This window comes from Notechis scutatus, chromosome Z (assembly GCF_049901735.1).
Source record: "Notechis scutatus isolate UNSWTSFEM ecotype Mainland chromosome Z, rNotScu1.2, whole genome shotgun sequence".
Classification (NCBI taxonomy): Eukaryota; Metazoa; Chordata; class Lepidosauria; order Squamata; family Elapidae; genus Notechis; species Notechis scutatus.
The window spans coordinates 8,628,716-8,649,323 of NC_142025.1; the positions used below are offsets into that span (position 1 = coordinate 8,628,716).

General features: G+C 37.9%; 1 protein-coding gene across 1 annotated transcript in view; it reads left to right on the forward strand.

Annotated features, from left to right (window-relative positions):
* The window catches only part of DPP6 (dipeptidyl peptidase like 6), a 349,551-nt gene that overhangs the window by 217,198 nt on the left and 111,745 nt on the right, over positions 1-20,608 (forward strand). The window contains exons 4-5 of the mRNA XM_087945820.1: positions 11,082-11,176; positions 13,356-13,430. Of these exons, the coding sequence (XP_087801946.1) occupies positions 11,082-11,176; positions 13,356-13,430 (170 nt within the window). The remainder of the gene's footprint in view (positions 1-11,081; positions 11,177-13,355; positions 13,431-20,608) is intronic.

The window sequence follows — 20,608 nt, forward strand, 5'->3', positions numbered from 1 at the left end:
CCTGCCCTCATTCTTCTGTCTTCTGGATAACACATATCTGTTGAAACCTGACAATATTTATGTAATGAAGTTTTGTTTTTGTTCTACAACTAGAACCCTGAGCTACCATTAACCTCATTATCATGACTTCAGGAACATGTGGGCTAAGATTTAAGTCACACTAAGATTTAACCCTTTTGCCCTCATTACTGCATTGTTGTAGTTCTATTCAACTCTCACACTTTTTACCATGTTTTCCCCAAAATAAGACCTTGTCTTATATATTTTTGCCACCAAAAAAAGGCACCAGGTCTTATTTTCGGGGGATGTCATCCACTGACTAACCTCATGCATGTGTCGCCCCTGGCCTCCATTTTACTGTCAGAGGCCTTCAGGAACTACTTGTTCTGAGCTCAGCAAGGCTTTCCTGAAGGCCTCTGCAGTGGATAACAGAGCTCCAAATCAAGCTTTGTTTTCAGCTCCAGAGGCTTTCAGGAAAGCCTTGCCAGCCTTGCTGGCTGCAGAAGAAATGGGCCAGCAAGGCAGGTGTTGGGGTGTATGAGGCCTGGCTACAACTGTCCAAAGGTAAGTAGTAGAGTAGGTCAACCCCCCCCCACCCCCACCCTACCTTAATTTTAACCCATGCACTCTGGAGTGGGCGGCATCTTAATTAGGGCTTATTTTGGGGATAGAGCTTATATTGGGTGCACATGTAAAAATTAAGCTAGGACTTACTTTTAAGGTAGGTCTTATTTTCGGGAAAACAGGGCAGTTTTATTTAAAGGAGGGAGAGTATTGCACACAAGCTCTTCACTATCAAGGCTAAGACACTGAGCTTATCAGTTGGAAAGCTGGCAGCCCGGGTTCGAGACCTGAGTGAGGCATGATGGGTGAGCTCCTGTTACACATAGTCCTAGCTGTACGACAGTTCTTTTAGTGATCATTTAATAGTCTTTATGTTGATGTAGCTATGAGGTCGCTCTTGCTGCAAACTCAGAAATGGCTGGTGTTTTTTCATTCTCCTTTTTGCCCCAACACTGAATGATTTCAAGATATTTATTTGTAGCCCTCAGATGCCATTTTTAGCTTCTGTCAAGGAGCCCCATTGTGGATAATGCATATTCAATGAACAATAAAAAGTAATCTGTCTGCCAAATCTTTATTTTCTCCATATTAAAAAAAGCCCAACTATAAAATCACAAATGTAGAATAATTTCAACTATCCTCCTTTGATTCCATTCATACATTGTTGTCTCGTTTTAAGATGGAGACTGCCATATAGATCAGTATATATTATTCATATAATATATTTATAGTGAATTTCATAGCCTTTATTTCTAAATCATATTTCATATGGATTGCAAATTATGCAGATTTATAAATATGCAAGAGTGGAAATAGGAAAAATCATTTTATTATGAAATGAAAGCTAAAACAAATTAATTTGCATTAGATGGGGTTTCATGGCCAAGACTAACAGCCTTATAAGGGTGATAGGAGAGCCAGTTTGGTGTAGTAGTTTAAGGTACCACTAGGGTAGGAGCCATGAGTTCTAGCCCTACCTTAGACCCAAAATCATCTGGGCCATTCACTATTTCTCAGCTCTGGGAATTGCAAACCATTTCTGAAACGTTTTGCCAAGAAAACTGCAGAGATCAGTCCAAACAATCATCAGGAATCAAAGGGGATGTCGATCATTCATATTTACATTCAGAATAGAATAATAAAACAGTTCTACTTAGAAAGCTTACATTCCATGATAGATGATACTAAAGACTAATAAGTAAGAATGAAATAGTATAAAACAAAGTGTTGGTTGAGCTATGGACAAGACTAGATTTTAATGGCTTATCTTTTGTCTGTGATGTAGTTTTAAGATTATCTTGGCTGAAATTCCAAATATACAGGTAATCCTCAACTTAACAACAGTTTGTTTAGTGACTGTTCAAAGTAACAATGGCACTGAAAAAAATGATTTATGACTGTTTTTCACACTTATGACCTTTGCAACATCCCCATGGTCATGTGATCAAAATTAAATTGCTTGGCAATTGAGTCGTATCCTTGGGTCATATGATTCTACTTTTGTGACCTGCAAAGCAAAATCAATGGGGAAGCCAGATTAACTTAACAATTGTGTTAGTAACTTAACAATTGCAATGATTCATTCAACAACTGGGACAAGAAAGGTTGTGAAATGGGGCAAAACTCATACTCACTTAGCAACAGAAAATTTGGGCTCAGTTATGGTCATAAGTCGAAGATTACCTGTATATATTTTGAAATTGGTGTGGATGATTTTGCTAATACATGGGCATTAGACTTCCAAGTCTACTTTGGCTTCAACAAGGAGTTTCAAGGAGGAAGAAAGGAAGTTGCAGAACTGAATAGAAAAATGGATTCTAATATTGCATAGTTTTAATGAATAATAAATTAATCAGCAAAGAGATTGAACTGATAAAGTTCACAGTAGGAATAGAAGGAATAGAAGTTGAAACATAATGGAGATTTTTCAGTGCGTCTGCATGGATTTCATGATGGTTGGGGAATTCTGAGAATTGAAGTCTAGGAATTGAAGTCTTAAAGTGTCCAAAGTTGGCAAACTCTGTTCTTAATGATTTTTGTGAATAGTGCAACTATGAGCAGACCTGGTTCAGATGAAATATTTACAGCAAAAATCCTCCAACAAAAAGATCTAATGGTAGGCAGAGAGACCAAAGAGATATCACAGTAAGAAACTGTCAGTATGATTGAACACAGCCATTTTATGTCCCTTTTCTTCAAAATCTGAAGTCCAATCTGAAGACACAGGCTGGGTCTTGAAAGATCATAACTGAACTATATTCACTATAAACGCCAAGCAGGATAGCAAGGAATGACTGCCAAATATTGATGTGATCGGCCAGTCAGAGGGGGCCCTGAAGAGAGACACAGCGTGGCAACATGGAAGACAAATCAATAGTTGTTTCTCAGCTGCAGTTTATTCCACATCTTAAACATTGTTGAGTGTTGAGTTTGGGAGTCAAAAGAAAGCTCTCTGCAGAAAGATGGATGATACTTAAAGAAAGAGATGCACTGGCTAGCCTGGCCAGGGATGATAAGAGCCATAATCTAGCTCAGGGGTATCAAACTCGCAGACCGCAGGCCGGATGCATCATCCACTGGCCACGCCACCCCCGTTTAGCAAAGGGGGGAAGTCGCAATACGTCACGTGACGACAATGTGACATCACGCATTTGACAATCCTGGTCTAGCTGTATAGTAACTATACAGTTATGGAGTAAGGTCAGAAGTGCACAAACTTTTCTGTCTTGAATTCTTTATCAAATAAGTAACTATGAACAATACCTAAAATGCAAATATTAAATTATGTTTGGTTTTTAAAAAAAGATTTTAGCTTTTAACTGGTGGTTAAATCTTTAGAAATATTCAGAGCTGCTTACAGAAAACTGATTTCTTTTTTCCAGATCTAAATGCGTCCATTTTCATGGATATCTTGGGGCTACAACTGCCATAACCTCTGATTTCATGGGTAATGGTTGGAGTTTATGGGATTTGCAATTTAATATGTTTGGAAGGGGTGAGGGGGTTTACAGTTTTTCCATAACAAAGACAATTAAATGATTACAATGCAGGGTAAAAAACAGATTGTTTAAAAATAAGAGAAAAGATACTAGAATGAAAAGTTACTATGAATCAGCTGGTAGAAGTTTAAGATGCCTCTAAAATCTTACACAGTATTTTGTTCACAAAATTTGGTTATCAACCATTACATTCAACTGCATTATAAGAAAACCCCTACAACATCCTTATAAGCAGGTTGGCGGGGGGTGAAGAGGGAATGGGGATTTTGCAGTATCCTTCGCCTGCCACGTCCACCAAGCCACGCCCACCAAGCCACGCCCACCAAGACACACCATGCCCACAGAACCGGTAGTAAAAAAAATTGAATCCCACAACTGCCGCGCACGGTCTCTGTTTTCGCTGGCAGAGGACTCCAGGAGACCATCACAGCCGAAAACGAAGCCTCGATGAGTGACGTTGAGCTGGCCACACCCCTGGCCCTGATGTGAAACACAACCCTGATGCAGTCCTCAATGAAATTGAATTTGACACCCCTATGCTAGAGCTTCATAGTGTTTCCAGTACTTATCTACATGGAAAGTTAACCAGGATGTTTGTCTAAGAGGAGCAAGAGGAGATTTTACTGTTTGTGTAAATGTATGTCTACATTGAATGATACACATTCACACAAATACTGCTACATTAAATATCTGAGCTTGCACTGAATTAAAATAAAGAGTGATTAAAGCTACTTCTTGCATAATAAACATGTTCAGCTAGCCAAAAGTACCAATATGGTGAGATGTTCGTTGTTTAGGTGAATTACATCAAACTGAGTATTTAAAGCTCCATTTCCTTCCTCCTTAAAGAAAAGGAAAAGGAAAGAAATTGAGCAAGGAGGATTAGGACTCAGAATGTAATGGCCTGTGCAGGAAGAGAAATTAAACTCAAAAATTCCAGGTGCCTCTAAGAAGGAAAGGTTTAATTATAACAAATGATACCTTGTTCAAATATGCTGCCTAATACTAAGATGGTAATTTAGAAAAATTAAAAAATGGTGTGTATTTCTGTGTTCTGCTTTCTGGACTGAACAGTTTTTTTTACTTTCTCTAAAATGTATAGTCCAGTGAACAGAATAATAATAATTTTAGCCTACTTAAAAAGAGTGTTGGTGTTGTACATATGAATTGTAATGTATCTCCTTCCTAGCTAGGCTACCCTGGTTAAAAACAAGAAAGCAATAATATTTTATCATTGTTGACACGTAATGACAATAGCAAATCTCTACAATGGAATTGATGGAAGGCATGGAACTGAGCTACCAACTCACATCATCTCTCATTATGAATTATATTATAATGTACAGCTGCTGGGAGCTGAAACATTGAAAGGGCTACGTGATCCCCTGTTATTCCTTATCTCTTCTTCAATTCTGCAACATTATTGTAATGATGTGCACATGATGGATCTGCGGTTAAAGATGCTGAGATTGTGAAGTGGAAAGCTGACAGCCGAGGCTCGAGACCCAAGCGCCATACAACAGGGTGAGCTCCCATTTCTACCTCTGCTCCTTTCCACTTAGCAGTTCGAAAGCATGCAAATGCGAGTAGATTGATAGGTTCCACTTTGATGGAAAATTAACAGCATTCCATGCACCTTTAGAGTATAGCCATGCTGGCCACATGACCACAGAAAATGTCTTTGGACAACATTGGTTACCTCAGCTACAAACCACAAATAAGCATCTCCCCTGAGAGCCTGGACCTTTATCGTTTTATTGTAATGATAGGAACTATACAAATATAATCATGTTCGGGATTGAATTGCTCTAAATGGGAGATATGTAATCTATGGCTCCCCCCGTTTCCTCAGATCTTCAGTTGCATCATCCTGTATCTTTCTGGGTCCTGCCACAAGATGTGCTTCTGCCCATTGAGGCCAGCATCAAAAAATGGGTTGGATCAATTCATGGAACTCGTGGGGATCAATGCTATTGATTGCAGTCTGACTACCTCTGAAGGCCATCTGTTAGAAGATTTGTGGGCTTCCTTATACAGTGGTTAGAACAAATTGCTGGAGTGAAAAGGCCATAGTCACATCCGGCAGGTTACTACTTATGTTCTACGTTAGTTACTATTTCACCTTCAAAGAAAATATGGGGAACTATGTAGAAGAGAAGCAATAAGAGGCTGATTTAATCAGCATCAGACATTCTGATAAGCCTAAATAGGCAATCAGGTGTCCTCTAAACCATAAATGAGTATGGCTGGCTGGGGAATATTGGGAATTGAAGTCTACAGGTCTTAAAGTTGCCAAGGTTGGAAACCCCTTCTTTAAATAGTTGGTCTGCTGGGCAAAAGAAGAAAATTGCAGAATATGTAGTCATGCAGGATGCAAGAATATAGACTGGGTGGAAATGTCAACAGAGTGCAGTCAGTTTATCAAGTTCCGATCCATCACTCCCTTGAAACAGATTTTTAGGTCAAAGTCTGGACATGTTTTGAGACAGTAAATCAAATTAGATGACTTCAAAGCATCTCCTAGCCTTTCAAAGCATTTTTTCCAGATTTGTTATCTTTTTGCTGCTTCTGAGATAGTCAGAGACCAACTTCTGTTGCATACAGGTAAAAAAGAGTCCTTGAGGATTTTACTCCGCTAATCATTTCTGACTACATGGGGTAGTTCTCATCTCCTTTTCAAGGCCATTGAGCCAGTGCTGTCTGAAGACTTTTCCGCAATCATGTGGCCAGCACCTTCCCATTGAAGTAGTACCTATTTATCTACTTGCATTTGCATGTTTTAGAACTGTTAGTTTGGCAGGTGCTGCGGTGAGGTTGGGAGCTCACCCTATCATGTGGAGCTCAGGTCTCAAACCTGGGCTGCCATCTTTCCAATTCCATATATGGAGAATGATAAAAGGAGTTGGAACACATAGTGACTTATTTGATGATGCCATGGGCACCTGACCAATAATATTTATCACCTTATTAAATGCTTTGCCTGTCAGAAGTCTCCCAATGTGGTTAACATTCTGTTGGACATCATTTATCTTTCTGTTTCTTTTAGCACAGCTCTCCACAAATTATAATGTTGCTCTCTCTTGTGCTAATGAAACATTGTACACTCATGCTTGCATTGCTGAAATTCCTGATTAAATTAAATTTAATTCAGCTCTTTCCATTCTAAATATGGGCTTGAGGTTGAGCGCCATTTTGGGTCAAATTTACTCTAGGAGATCATCCTAGAGCAAGCCAAGTCCAAAAATGATACAGAATTCCTGGCACTCTGACAAATCAACCATCAGTAAACACATAGGTGTAAACAACATCTACCTGCCATGCAAATGAGACAATCAACAAGCCAAAAAGGGAACAAAAAGATCAAAATCAGAAATCAATACCCAGATGTAGATTAATACTCAGATTAACATCAGACCAACAATTAAGAAATAAATACCCCCAATCAAGGAACTACCAAACAAGAACAGTAAACAGCCTAAACAAAGAACCACCAAAGCTCACTTCCCAGTGTTACCTATTTTGGTAATGAAACATCTTGAAGAAAACCACCAAGCTCAGAGAGACCAACTCGGAGCTACAAACATTCTCCTCTATCAATAATAGACATTTTAGCCCTTCTGCTCTGCTGAGATCATCTGCTTCTTCTAATTTCACTAATGTTGAAAATCAGCAAGCCAGAAACCTGTCACAATTGAATCTCCCTGCTGATGAGGGCTTCTTTTCCAGGATGCGATGTCAATCTGGCCAATTGGCTATGCCAGCCCCCTTATCACCATAGGTAATCTAATGATCAGAGGCAGCACAATAGTGGCAGTCATTAGTCATTCTCCAACATGCCAAACCTGTCCTTTTAGTAATGCATGTGGAAAATAAGACCTTGCCCTTTAATTATATTTTGAAATTGTCATTTGTATTAATTTAGCGTAAGTTAGACCAATTGGAAAATTGTTGTTATTTTTTGTTCAGTCGAAGAAAGTTGCAGGGAAAATATTTCAACCAAAACCCTTGAAGATACCCAGCTGAAGCTAGATGATGTCTTCTAAAGGGATTTTCCACCTATCTTTTTGTTTTTCCATTCCTTGAAATATGAAGCAGCTAGCAAATGATGGTTCCCTGTTAGAACCCAAGGAAGAATCTTTTTCTCATCAGATCTCAAAGCACTTTGAATGAAACTAGTTTGTCCTCCGATTCCAAACACCGCATTGTATCCTCTTTCAATCTCAGTCTACCGATGGACTCCAGTCAAGGCTGATAACATACAAGCCTGCTCAGTTGCCACTTCCACCCTGAAGAATATGTCTGACTTGGTCTTATGTGCTTTTGCATTTCTGCCACATTTCAGCTTGGAGTGCTGAAAGGCAAAAAAAAAAAAAAAAAAAGCCTGCTTCTTAACATGCTGTTTAAGCTCTTCTCATCTTCTTCAGACAAATAATATTTGCAAGGAAGGGACAGAGCTAACTTCTGCATGGAGGCAGCAGGCAACATGAAGGAAACGTGAATGGGTCTTCTTGATGGGTCTTTGTCACAGTCCATTTTGTAGGGAGCCTTTCCCCTACCCATGATTCACCCCTCACACCACCATTTAAGGTTGCTGCAGACAAGGGAGGCATCAATAAATAAAACCATTCTTTGAGGAGCAGAACATGGGAATACACTGTAGAGCAAGGGTCTTCAAACTTGGCAAGTTTAAGACTTGTGGACTTCAACTCCCAGAATTCTTGAGCTAACATGACTGGAGAAGGAATTCTGGGAATTGAAGTCCACAAGTCTTAAAGCTGTCAAATTTGAAGACCCCCTGCTGTAGAGTTTCTTCATTTGCATCTTTTCACCCTTCTGCCAGCAGTCCTACTCAATGGCCTCCAGACATCCTTCTCCTTGGAGTGACATTCCATATACAAGGACCTGCCATCATAAGGAAATGCTTCTCTGAGATATGCAAAAGCGTCTGCTAATGTTGGATGCAGATTTTTTTTCTCCCTGTCCCTGGGATTGCAAGTGAGGAAAACAGTCCAGTCGAGAGCTTTTGTGATTTACTCCATACAAACTGGAATAGCTGTTACTTAAAGAGGTGGGCATCTGAAGCTCCAGATAGTTGCTGGAGAAATTGGAAGCAGTAAAAAATGAGATTCAGTGATGACCTTTATCAGCTTTGATGACAGCTATAAATCAGACTGAAATTCTCATCAGCCTGCTGGACAGAATTCATTTGCAGACAAAGGCTGCTGCGTTGCTTTCTGTCTTTGATTGAGGGACGCCCAGTGAAAATGAATACAGCTTCAATAATATGAATCACACATTTCAAAACACAAACGGAGAGCTATTATTCATTGGTTCTGAAGACTGAGATGATTACAGGACTTGGAGACTAGCAAAGGCTTATTGTGTTTTCCTTTGGGTCATGAAGCCAATCAATTCTGGCTTCTTTAAAGCAAGCCAATTTGCTCTTCATTAAATTTTAACCCTTTGCTGATCATGAGAATTGACTGTACCAGCAGAACCAACCAACCAATGCTGGTTTATTTTTATTTTTTGCTTTTCACCTTATAAAGACAGGATATTATTAACTTCTCAAAGGCAATGAAATCTTTAGAAAAAGGACTTTATTTCTCAGAATGTAACAAGGAGGCGTGGAGTTTTCAACTCCAAAAGACTGTCCTTGGATGTAAACAAACTTTACATCCTTATGTAACATAAGGGTTTATACCTAAAAACAGTTTTTCTACCTTGGGCATTGTCCAGATGTTTGTGAACTTCAACTCCCAGAAGTCCTGGGCCACTCAAAGCCTTTGCTATGAATTCTGGGAGTTGAAGTGCAAACATGTGGAGAATGCCAAGATTAAGGAAAGATATTTTAAAAAGTGAGCCGTGCAGAAGTCACAGGTAAGGCCAGGAATATTGTTGCACCATGTGTACAAAATAATTACACAATATATGAACAGATTTGGGGGAGTTTTGATATCACAGCCAGGACTATAACCTTCATGTGTGGACTATAGGTTGTTCCGCTGGTCATCAGGTTGCTTGCTTTCCTAACAATTTTTATAGGTTTGCTGTACAATATGGAATGGCTAGGTTTTCTACTTTCTTAGAGACTAAAAGTTACATTAACTTGTGGACATCAACTTTCATTTCATTTCACATTTTATTTTCATTTCCCTTAAAATTGGTATCAGTTTAAGAGTACCTAGCCAACTTTGGCTTATCTCAAAATAGCTTAAGTAGGGTTTTGCCTACTTAATGCCGGGATGGAAAAATACCAAGAAATCTCAGGGTTGTATACTTGACTAAGAAGTTGAAATAAATCTTGGAAAAAAGCAATTGCAGTCAGTTTTGTAGTATTTCCAAAAAAAAATGACAGAGATGTGAATGTCTATTTACCAAGAGTTAGATTTATCTCAAATGGCATTTATCTTAATGCCGTTTACAGGTGGTCCTTGAGTTATGACGTTGCTTAGCAACCAGTTAAGGTACAATGGACACAAAAATAGTATTCATGTCCTGGATTTGAATTTTCAACACTGGTCATGGGACCATACATTTGGGACCCTTGGCAACTGGCCTGCCTTTATGGCTGTTTGCAATGTTCCCCAGTCTCGTGATTACAATTTGTGACATTTTTAGCCAGAAGCCAGTGTTTACTTCCAGCTTCTGGCAAAAGAAATCCATCAGAAACAATCAATTACCTGAACAATTTGGGAAGTATGTGTTGATGGAAGTGGGTGATAATAGATATGTTTTAAAAACTGAGTTAGTATATATCTGATTTAAAATATCTAATCTGTGACTCTGATGCTAGCTAAATCATGAGAATCGAAGATGCTTCTCTACTTTAGACATTATCCAGTGCCTTCTAAGCATAGGGTAAAGGTAAAGGTTCCCTTCGCACATACGTGCTAAATATTTCCAGTTCTAGGGGGTGGTGTTCATCTCCGTTTCAAAGCTGAAGAGCCAGCACTGTCCAAAGATGTCTCTGTGGTCATGTGGCTGGCATGACTAAATGTTGAAGGCGTATGGAACGCTGTTACCTTCCCACCAAAGGGGTCCCTATTTTTCCACTTGCATTTTTTACATACTTTTGAACTGCTAGGTTGACAGAAGCTGGGACAAGTAAGGGGAGCTCACTCCATTGTGCAGTGCTAGGGATTCAAACCGCTGAACTGCCGACCTTTCTGGTCGACAAGCTCAGCGTCTTAGCCACTGAGCCACCACATCCCTTTAAGCATAGGTTAGCTCTCTCCTTAACATGAAACAGGAATTAGTCCTCCCAGAAGTAAATGAAGCTAGCATCCTAGTTCAGAAAAATTGTGTGATTCCTTTTCCTAGTATCCAATTTCCCCCCTCCTCTTCTGTTTTTTGATCCTCTTTGTTGGAAATGGCAAGTAATAAATGTAGACCTAGAGTTTTGTTAAAGTAAGCTAGATGTTTTGCCACTAACCTATGGTCCTCTCTTAATTATCCTCTGGCCCATATGTGATAGATGTAAATCACCCTCTTCTTCTGTTCTCTCTCCTCTTTTAGATACAGAATTCATTTATAGAGACCGGAATGGCTCAGTGATAGTGCACAATGTGGAAACAAACCATTCAACAGTTTTAATAGAAAACAAAATCATTGTGAGTATTTTCTTGAATAGGTTACACAGTTGCACACCTGTCTGTCTTTCGGGTTAAGAAAGAACATGCCTTTAGTTAATTGAACAGAAGCTGAATATTCTAACTGAAACAACACTGCAAAATACAAAAACATATATATTTTATATATGCTTCATATATGTGTGTGTTTGTGTGTACACCGAGAGCTTAGGACTGAAGACAAATTCCTTGTGTGTTTAATCACATTTAGTCATTAAAGAATATTCTCTTCTTCTCTTTTCTTCTCTTCTTCTTTTCTTTTCTCTTCTCTTCTCTTCCTTATTCTATTCTATTCTATTTTCTATTTTATTTTCTGTTCTATATTCTGTTCTATTCTACCGTATTCTCTATTCTATTCTCTATTCTGTTCTTTATTCTATTCTATATTCTACTCTACACTACAAAATTGAAGTTGAGATTGATGAGTATTCTTAGCCAAACAGTTCCAATAAATAATATAATTCCTTCTCATTGTAAAATGAAGAGCTGGCAATCAAAAAGAATAGGCTAAGAAAAATCTTATTTATTTTTTAAAAGAAATAAATGCATTTCTTCCCACCTGTTTGTCTTCAAGTCGTGAGTTTCTTTTGAAAGCAGGCTCCAGGTGACGTGTGTTTCTCACAGTTGCTGAGCTCAGCCTAAACCCTCTAAAAATAAGACTTAAAGGATATAATTCAGCTTTAATCCTACCGAAAGATCACTGGGGAGATTGTGATAAGAGGAGATTATGATAAATTCTACAAGAAATTCACTGGTGCAGTGGTTAGAGTGCAGTATTGCAGGCTGACTCTGCCCACTGCCAGTAGTTTGATCGTAACAGGCCTCGAGGTTCACTCAGCCTTCCATCCTTCAGAGGTTAGTATGAGGACCCAGGTTGTTGGGAGGAATATGCAAATAATATTGCAGGATTCCATCTGGATCAGTCACTGCGACCAGAGTTTAGTCTTCTGAGCTTCCAGATTCATGCTGTAGCTCATCCTCAGGGAACTTATCTCTACTGGACTTTGTGCAAATAGTACTGTTATTGTAATCCACCCAGAGAGTTCTGTAAAGCTATTGCTTCATTATTTCCAATTCAATTAGAAATTTAAAATGTCCCCAATTTTTTGCAATATTTCTATTAACATAGTGGGAGAGATTACATAAGCCAACGTTTCTCAACCTTCGGAATGTTAAGAGGTGTGGACTTCAGCTCCCAGAATTCCCCAGCTCCCATTTGCTGGCTGCAGAATTGTAGGAGCTGAAAGTCCACCCCTGTTATAGTTGCCACGGTTAAGAAACTCTAAAATTGGCCAATATGGCTCATCTTTGCTCAATTCCAGAATCCAATAATAAATACTCCTTGAAAATGGCTGTTTAACCCCACTTGAACACATCCAGGTAGAGGTGGACCATAACCTTGCTAGATAATTGGTTCCATTATTAAACTTTTCCTTTTGTTAAGAATTATTTCCTCTCATTGAACTGGAATCCTGGAATTTAAGTCTCCTATTCTGTATCTTACATTCTGGGACAATAAAGAAGCCATTGTATAAGAAGCCATTGTATAAAACCTTCCCTGGTCAAGCATTCTTAGAGGTTTCTTACTGATTAAAAACACAAATTTTATATCCTTTTATTTAATTTCATAGTTAATTTTCTCTGCTACCTAGATTTTACCTCACACATTGTGGGTTCTGTGCATCATCCATTATATTAAATGCAAAAATGTGAGCCTGGCCTTTAAATTTTGGGTTTGACTGACTGTTACAACCTCAAGACTCTACAAATATTAGCAAATATTAACTCTCACAAGACGGATCAAAATATAAAGCAGATATTTACAAGTTTTAGGAAACATACTAACATGTTAGGCACGTTGTAAAGATTATGCATGAATATTAAAATTTGAGAAATAAAAGTAAAATAAATAAAGTAGATATTTACAGTTTTTAGGAAACATACCAATATATTTAGCATGTGGTAAGAGTTATGCAAGCATATCTCTTTTTTATATTGCATTTTATAGTGTTTTATTTTTACTATATATTTTTGTGCTGTTTTATTATTTTTAATGTTATAAGCCACTCAGAGTCACCTCATACTGAGATGAGTGGCAATTAAATTAAATTAATATTTGAATGTATTTATTTGAGATGTTGGGTTTTGTTTTATTTTTCAGGTGTCTATAAAAGCTATTAAATATGAAGTTTCGCCAGATAGAGAATATGGACTCTTTGCCTATGACATTGTACCGGTAAGTAAGCAGACTGTATTTATTTTGCTTTCAGTTTAATGGTGTTTTTTAGTCGTGACAGGTATAACTTTACCCAGAGAAAGATTCTTGACATGATTGGTCTTGAAGTCAGTGCTTCGTTATACATAATTTTAGGTAATAACCTCAAAGAATGAAAATAAGAGCATAAAGAAAGAGAAAAACAGCAACATCATGACAAGAAAGAGATGGATTATTAATTTAAAGAAGGTAAAATGGGACATCCCTAGGAATAAAAATAAATTATTTCAAAAGGATGATATATGTAAGAGTTGTCCTACAATTGTTAATTTTGTTGAAGCATTTACATATATACCAGTTAAAGGATAATTTAGAAAAAATATATAGGTATATAATTGTTGGCCGGGCACTTGATCACTTTGGTGGATTCCTCTAGATCTGTAGTTAGGAATGAGTACCAAAATGGCACTGTCTGCTGAGAAGATTGCCTAATTATGCCTATGGAATTATTAAGAGTTGAGTTGAACTTGAAGATTTTTGTTACTCTTCAACAGAATAAATGTCACCATTGATTTTAGTACCAGGTTTAGTAGATGTGAAGAGAAATCCCTATTTATCCAAGGGAGATGTGCTGCACCTAGCAAAATATCAAAGGTAACATGGGTGGATTGAGAAGTTGTTAGTCCTTTGCTTATGAAAACTATAAAACATCTGTTCTCAACCTGTTGCTTCCACTTGGGAACTTCAGTTCCATTTATAGCACCAACATAGCCATTGATGGCTGGAGAATTGAATGGGAAGTGAAGTCCAACTCCCATAACTCAGAAGTTGAGCTTCTTTAGATAGACAAAAACTGCTGTAACAGTATGACTTTGCTGCAAGATCTTTTAATCTTCTTTGTTTAAATGTCTATGGAGATTCTTAGTCATCCAGGTATGGATGTCTCAAAGGTGTTTTTTCAGGAAAAAGTACCTTTCAGACTTCTTTGTTAACTTTCTTATTAAACTTTCTTAATCATTATAAATTTTAACAGAAGGTAAATGTCAGTACCTTTCACTGCTGAAATAGCTCATTAATTATAATACCTCTCTTCCCATGTCAGGCTTAAGGTTGATATATCAGTATGCATGAATATTCAATTGCTTAAATGTCCAAGGAATTTAAACCCAATCATTGGACCAACAATCTTCTTGGGACCATTACCTTCAAAATCTAAATAATTTATATTCCAAACAGGAAATAAAAGAAGGGGGATTAACCTAGATTATGAGATTGTTGAAAACGCTTAATTATATCTTTGAAGGTGAAGATATGTAGAATTCTGATATATTTTCCATTTCATGAATAGTGGCTTGCTCCTCTCTGTTAGCAGCTGCACTGAATAAATTATGCAAAATAATCAGGTTTATGGCTGAAGAAGCTCTGAAGAAGAAAAAGTGACATCAATGATGCAGAATGTTCATCTCCTTTTTCATAAATAGCAAAAAAATATGTAACCTATTGTATTGCAGAATTGTAGAACAGTAATTTCAGGATACACAGGAGTGGCTTCAATATTCAGATAATCAGACTCTAAGTAGAACTCAATGGGATCAATGGGATAGAAATCAATGGGATCTAAAGTGATCATGAATCTAATCCAATGAGAATTATTTCAAACAAGAGTAAGTCAGTTCTGTTCATCTTGCACCAGATGCCATCATGGTTGCATCATAAATAGATATCAGCTCTGGACTGATGACACAGTTGATTGAAAGAATTATCAACTATTAAAGAATTACTGGTTTGAGTGGAATTCCTATTCAGCCTGAGGCAGAGAGCAAGGTGATAAGCCGCCTGGGAAAGCCAAGGATAATCATCACAACCATCAAAAAGCAAAAGTTAGAATATTTTGGACATGCGATGCAACATCCGGAAAAATACGGCATACTTCATTTAATCCTCCAGGGAAAAATTGAAGGCAAAAGAGATCCAGGCAGAAGAAGAACCTCATGGCTTCAAAATCTAAGGGACTGATTTAGACAAAAGTCAGCAGCACTTTTCCATGCGGCTGTTGATAAAAATAGGATCACCAATATGATCGTCATGATCTGATGACAGATACGGCACAAGAAGAAGAAGCATACAGCCAGGACATATGACCTTTTATGGCTATTTCTTTGGGGTGCAAAACTGCAAATCTTTCAGAAATGTTAAAATAGCTATAAATTAAATTCCAACTAAACTCCAAACTTACTGGAAAGGTCAGAATGAAACGAAAGTCATACAGTGAAACGTCCATCTGAAAGTCTTTTCTTCTGGCTGACTCTAAGATCCACTGTCAGAAAACGATGTTAAATTTTTTTTAAAAAGGACAGAGTAATGCTCTGGCAAGGAAGGAGACATGTTACATCACATCCAATAGACTAGGGCCGTGATGGCGAACCTGTGGCACGCAGAGCCATTTGTGCCAGCATGCGAGCCACAGGCAAACTTACTTCACTGCGCATGTGCAGGCCTCACAACTGATTTTCAGCGGGTTTGAGGCCTTTTTTGGCCTCCTAGAGGCTTGAGGAAAGCCTCTGCAGGCTTTGCAGGGCGAATAATAGGCCTGTTTCATCACTTCCTATATTTCTGGAAGTGGCGAAACAGGTCTATTATCGACCTGCAAAGCCTGCTGAGGCTTTCCTCAAGCCTCTGGGAGGCTAAAAAAGGCCTCAAACCTGCTGAAAATCAGCTGTGAGGCACAGTGCAGATAAGGGGGATTGTGGGGGCATGCATAGGGGGCATGGGGGGGGCACACACATTGCCTTCTGGGTGCTGGCGCGCACATAATTTTTGGCACAGGGGCCCAAAAAGTTTGCTATATCAGGGAGATGCCCATAATTCTGAAACTAAGTAAAAGCAAGCAGAGACAATTCAGGATTGTTAAATTTTTATATTTCTGAGTTGGGAAGGATTTGGACTCATCATGGATTCAATGCAGCAGTCTATAAATACTCTTTGGCTATTTGCAATTCTGTTTTATTTTTTTTATTTATTAAACAAATTTATATAGCCATCTAACTCAAACATAGATGACTCCAGGCAGCTTACAATTTTTAAAAAAACAACCATTATTTAATAAAATCCATTAAACAAACTCCAACCAACTCCCATATGCTTTCGTATTCATAAGGTTCGTTTAACTTGGAAGGATTTGTTCAAAAATTCATGAATGAAATAACGAATGCACATTGGCAGATACATAGATTGTTCACATGGAATAGCCAGTCATTAGGACCAGCCAATTTCCACCAAGGATTAATTGGTAAGCAAGAGTCTTTATGGTGAGTTTGTAGCTATATCCACACTCACTATGTGGCACCATAAGTTTGTGGAGTTGCCCATGTATCGATAAAAATTAGCGTTGTTCATCTACAGATTGCACACAGAGAGTGCACATTTAATTCTTAGTTGGTTTTATTCCTGATTTATTTCTTATATGATAGTTGACCTTTTCCAAGCATTTTTTAGATACGTTAACATTTTAATGATCTTTTATAAAAATATTGGCAGATTTTTAGCCTATTAATTGAATGGGCAGGGAAACCCTCCTTTTTGGCTAAAAAAATGTTCCTTTTCATTAGGTCAGATTTTATAACTTTTTTTGTTTTCTAGAGAATACAAATACTAATAAATAATACAAGTGGCAAGCATTTTTCATTAATAGGCCTCTCTTCTCTGACTTGTGAGATGCAGTGTTCAGAATTCTTTGCAAGGAGAACTGGCATAGAAATGCTTGTTAAATTTAATAAATGTCTCTAATAAGATGTTGCCAGCCAAGCAAGGCTATTATTTTTTCCCGAGCAAATATAATCAATTAAAATTCACACTTTGCATCACACAGACTGGGGAATTGTGGGAGTTGAAATCCATGCATCTTAAAGTTGCCAAAGTTGACAAACACTGCATTGGACAGACATTTAACTATCTTGGTAAAGAGCTTTCAAAGCCATATTCTATGCTCAAACTTCCAAACTTTTAAGTAAGCATTAAGATTAAATAATAAATTTTAAACTATTGCAGTAAAGAGCTATGTATTCTCCATATCAGCCCTATTAATGTTCCTGTACTTTTCTTACACTCATTTGTTAGCTAACTAACTAGCTGTAATCAACAGAACTATTCAGTCCTAGAATTGGTGAATTCAGGCTATCAAGTCCAGCTTTTTATTTTGTGCAAGGAAATCAAACTGAAGCATCCAGAAAGTGATAGCATTCATATAAAAAAATCCTTCCATTTATCTAATTAACTCCATTGTCAAAGTGCTTTTATTGTAAGTAACATTTTCCTAACATTTAACCAACCTGGCTTCTTGTAACATAAATATTTCATGTCTTGCCATCTGGACGAATAGAAAACCCGCTGGCATTCTTCTGTGCCTCCCTCTCAGATATTAAAAAAAGTGATTTCCCGTTTTCCCATTTCAACATTCCCAGATCTTTCAATATTTCTTCGTCTGGTTTAAATTCTAGTCCCTAATCATTCTTGTTGCTCTGCTCAGCATCTGTTCCAATTTCTTCTATTCAGCTTGTCGTTTATTACCATTCACTTCTTCACAAGCATATTCCTCAAACAAGATATTCCTTACTTTAAACAGAATGATTTTGATTCTTGGTTCCCAAAAGTTGTTTGCATTTGTTTTGCTTATTTTTTAAATCTATTATTTTCAATTACGTTTCTCTCTTGTAGGATGTTAGCTATCCAGTCCCTATTCCAATTTGAAATACGCAGATTTGGCAAGTGTTTCCTCTACTTCCTTTAAGCCATTGATAAAAATACTGAAGTTTGCAGATCCCAGATATTAACTTTGTGGCACCTTACTCTATAATTCACTTCAGCTTGATAAGCTCCTGTTATTACGTACATTTTGAGTACAATGTTCAAATTTTAATTGGTTTCTCTTCTGTCCCTATGCTTAGCTAGCTTATTAAGTGGATCAGTGGAAATTGTCCATCTTTGTTGGCTGAAATCAATAGCATGTCTATAGCATTCCCACAATTCACTAAGGAAGATAGCAATTTTAAAAAAATACGAATTAGTCTGACCTGCTGCACTCGCTATGTTGTTTCCATGGTGCTTATAGATCAATCATTTTAAAATCTGCTCTAAATCTTCCCAGGCACTGCTAGCAAACTGGCTGGCTAATAGCTCCTTGGATCTTGCATTTCTCTTTCTTGAAGATAAGGACAACATTGCTGTCTTCCTGTCATGTGGAACATCATCAGTGCTTATCCAGAATTTATCAAAGATTGATACCTAAGCTTTCAGATAGACCATCAGCAAACTAGGATTAGTTCATCTTGCCCTGGAGATTTAAACTAATTCATAGTAAATGGATATTCTCAGGCCAGGTTTCTATCAGTCCCAAGCTTTAGTTTTGCTTTTTTTATTTTGCTTTTTGCATTTATATTTAATAGAACACATACCTTCTTGGAGAAGTCTGGAAAAAAAATTAAAAAAATGTTCTGTCTGTACTTTGCTTCTATTAGTATTTTTCTGTCTTTGAGTAGCTGGTATATGGATTCATTTCTCTTTTATTTTGAAAATATCTGAAGAAACTATTTTTCTGTGAGTTTTGCCTCCTTTGTCATTCTCTGCTCATTCTGAGCTTTTCCCCTTCTGATATCAACTCTTCACTTCTTCATTTATTCTTTGTCTTTTTTTACTTCAGTTGTAGCATTAAGGAGTTCTACAAGCCCATAATTAACTAAGTTTTCTAGAGCTGATTCAACAGATATTAACAATGTCCTGCTTAATGAGATTTGATTGCATATTTTCTTTTCTAAAAAACAAAGATTGGATAGCTGGGAAAACTGATATAAACAACTCGTTCCATGCCTCCTAAGAAGTAAGTCTCCATGAGTGCAATGTTATTTTCAGTAAGCATTTGTATATACCATCCAGTCATTGTTCAGGCTCATTTTATAAAGAACTGTAAAATCCTGCAATATATCAGGAATGGAGGCAACTTGAGCTGAATCATCTCGCAAATGTAAATGGGTGATGGGATTTCTGTGAGGATGAGATTTAAGGAGGAATATGTTGTGGTCCGCTGGCAGCCTGTGCAGATGGCAGTGGAATCGGTCAGTGAGGAAAAATGGGAACCAGTCCAGGAGTCTGGAGACGACTCAGGTGAGGGTCCTGCGTCCAATGCAGAGATGGGGCCAAGACCATCTGGGAGTTGGGTGTTGACTCCGGAGCCTCCGGAATCTGGCAGCAGTGAGACAGAGGAACAAGGGGAGCCTGTTCCCAGTGTGCATATGCACAGAGCTGCTAGAAGGTGAGAGCAGTTGAAACAAAAGGGGCGACTTGGGAGTAAGGCTGGGAGGTGATTGCCCCTCCCATAAGGTATAAAGGGCAGGCAAAGGTAGAGAAACCTTTCCAGGAAGCAAAGTTGTTCACTCTGTTCGGATTAAACCTTGAAGCTCTTGGACTTTGAAGCTGTGGACTTTGTACTTTGGCTGGTTTTTTTATAGTTAATCTGGCACTTTAGTTATTGGCAGCAATTCAAAGGAAAGAAAGGTGCTTATCTTGAGGGATTGTTTGGGACATTGCAGGCTGGGAATGAACATAATTCCCAGCGTTGAAATAAAACAACAGTTGTTTTAACTAAGCGTGTGCTTAATTCATGCAGGGAAAAGCATTAAAGGAAAAACATTAATGTTCCCACTAACTGGATTAGATGAGAAGCTGATATGAGAAGCATGGGCCTGCCTACACATTGCTCCTGTTGTCTTATCTGTCTTCTCCTTTTCCTTTCTTCTCCTTATGAATAGAACAGAATAGAATAACAGAGTTGGAAGGGAACTTGGAGGTCTTCTAGTCCAACCTTCTGCTTAGGCAGGAAACCACTTCATCACTTCAGACAAATGGTTATCCAACATCTTCTCATAGAGAAATTCTTAGAATAGGAAAGATTTCTTCTCAAGATCCTTGTTATAGAAGGATCAATACAGGATGGTATTGTTACCCACTGTAGCTGCTGCTTTTGTCAGATGTTGTGAACTCTTTAGGACAGTCCAATTTCAGAACGTTTGCAAAACCTCTAGTTGACTAGAACTTGTGCTGAAGCTTTTGTCACACTCCGACACACCAAAATTACTTTAGCCATTGATATATCTGTGAATGTGAAGTTAGCCACTTCTGTACCAATTAAGCAAGTAAGAACATTTGTG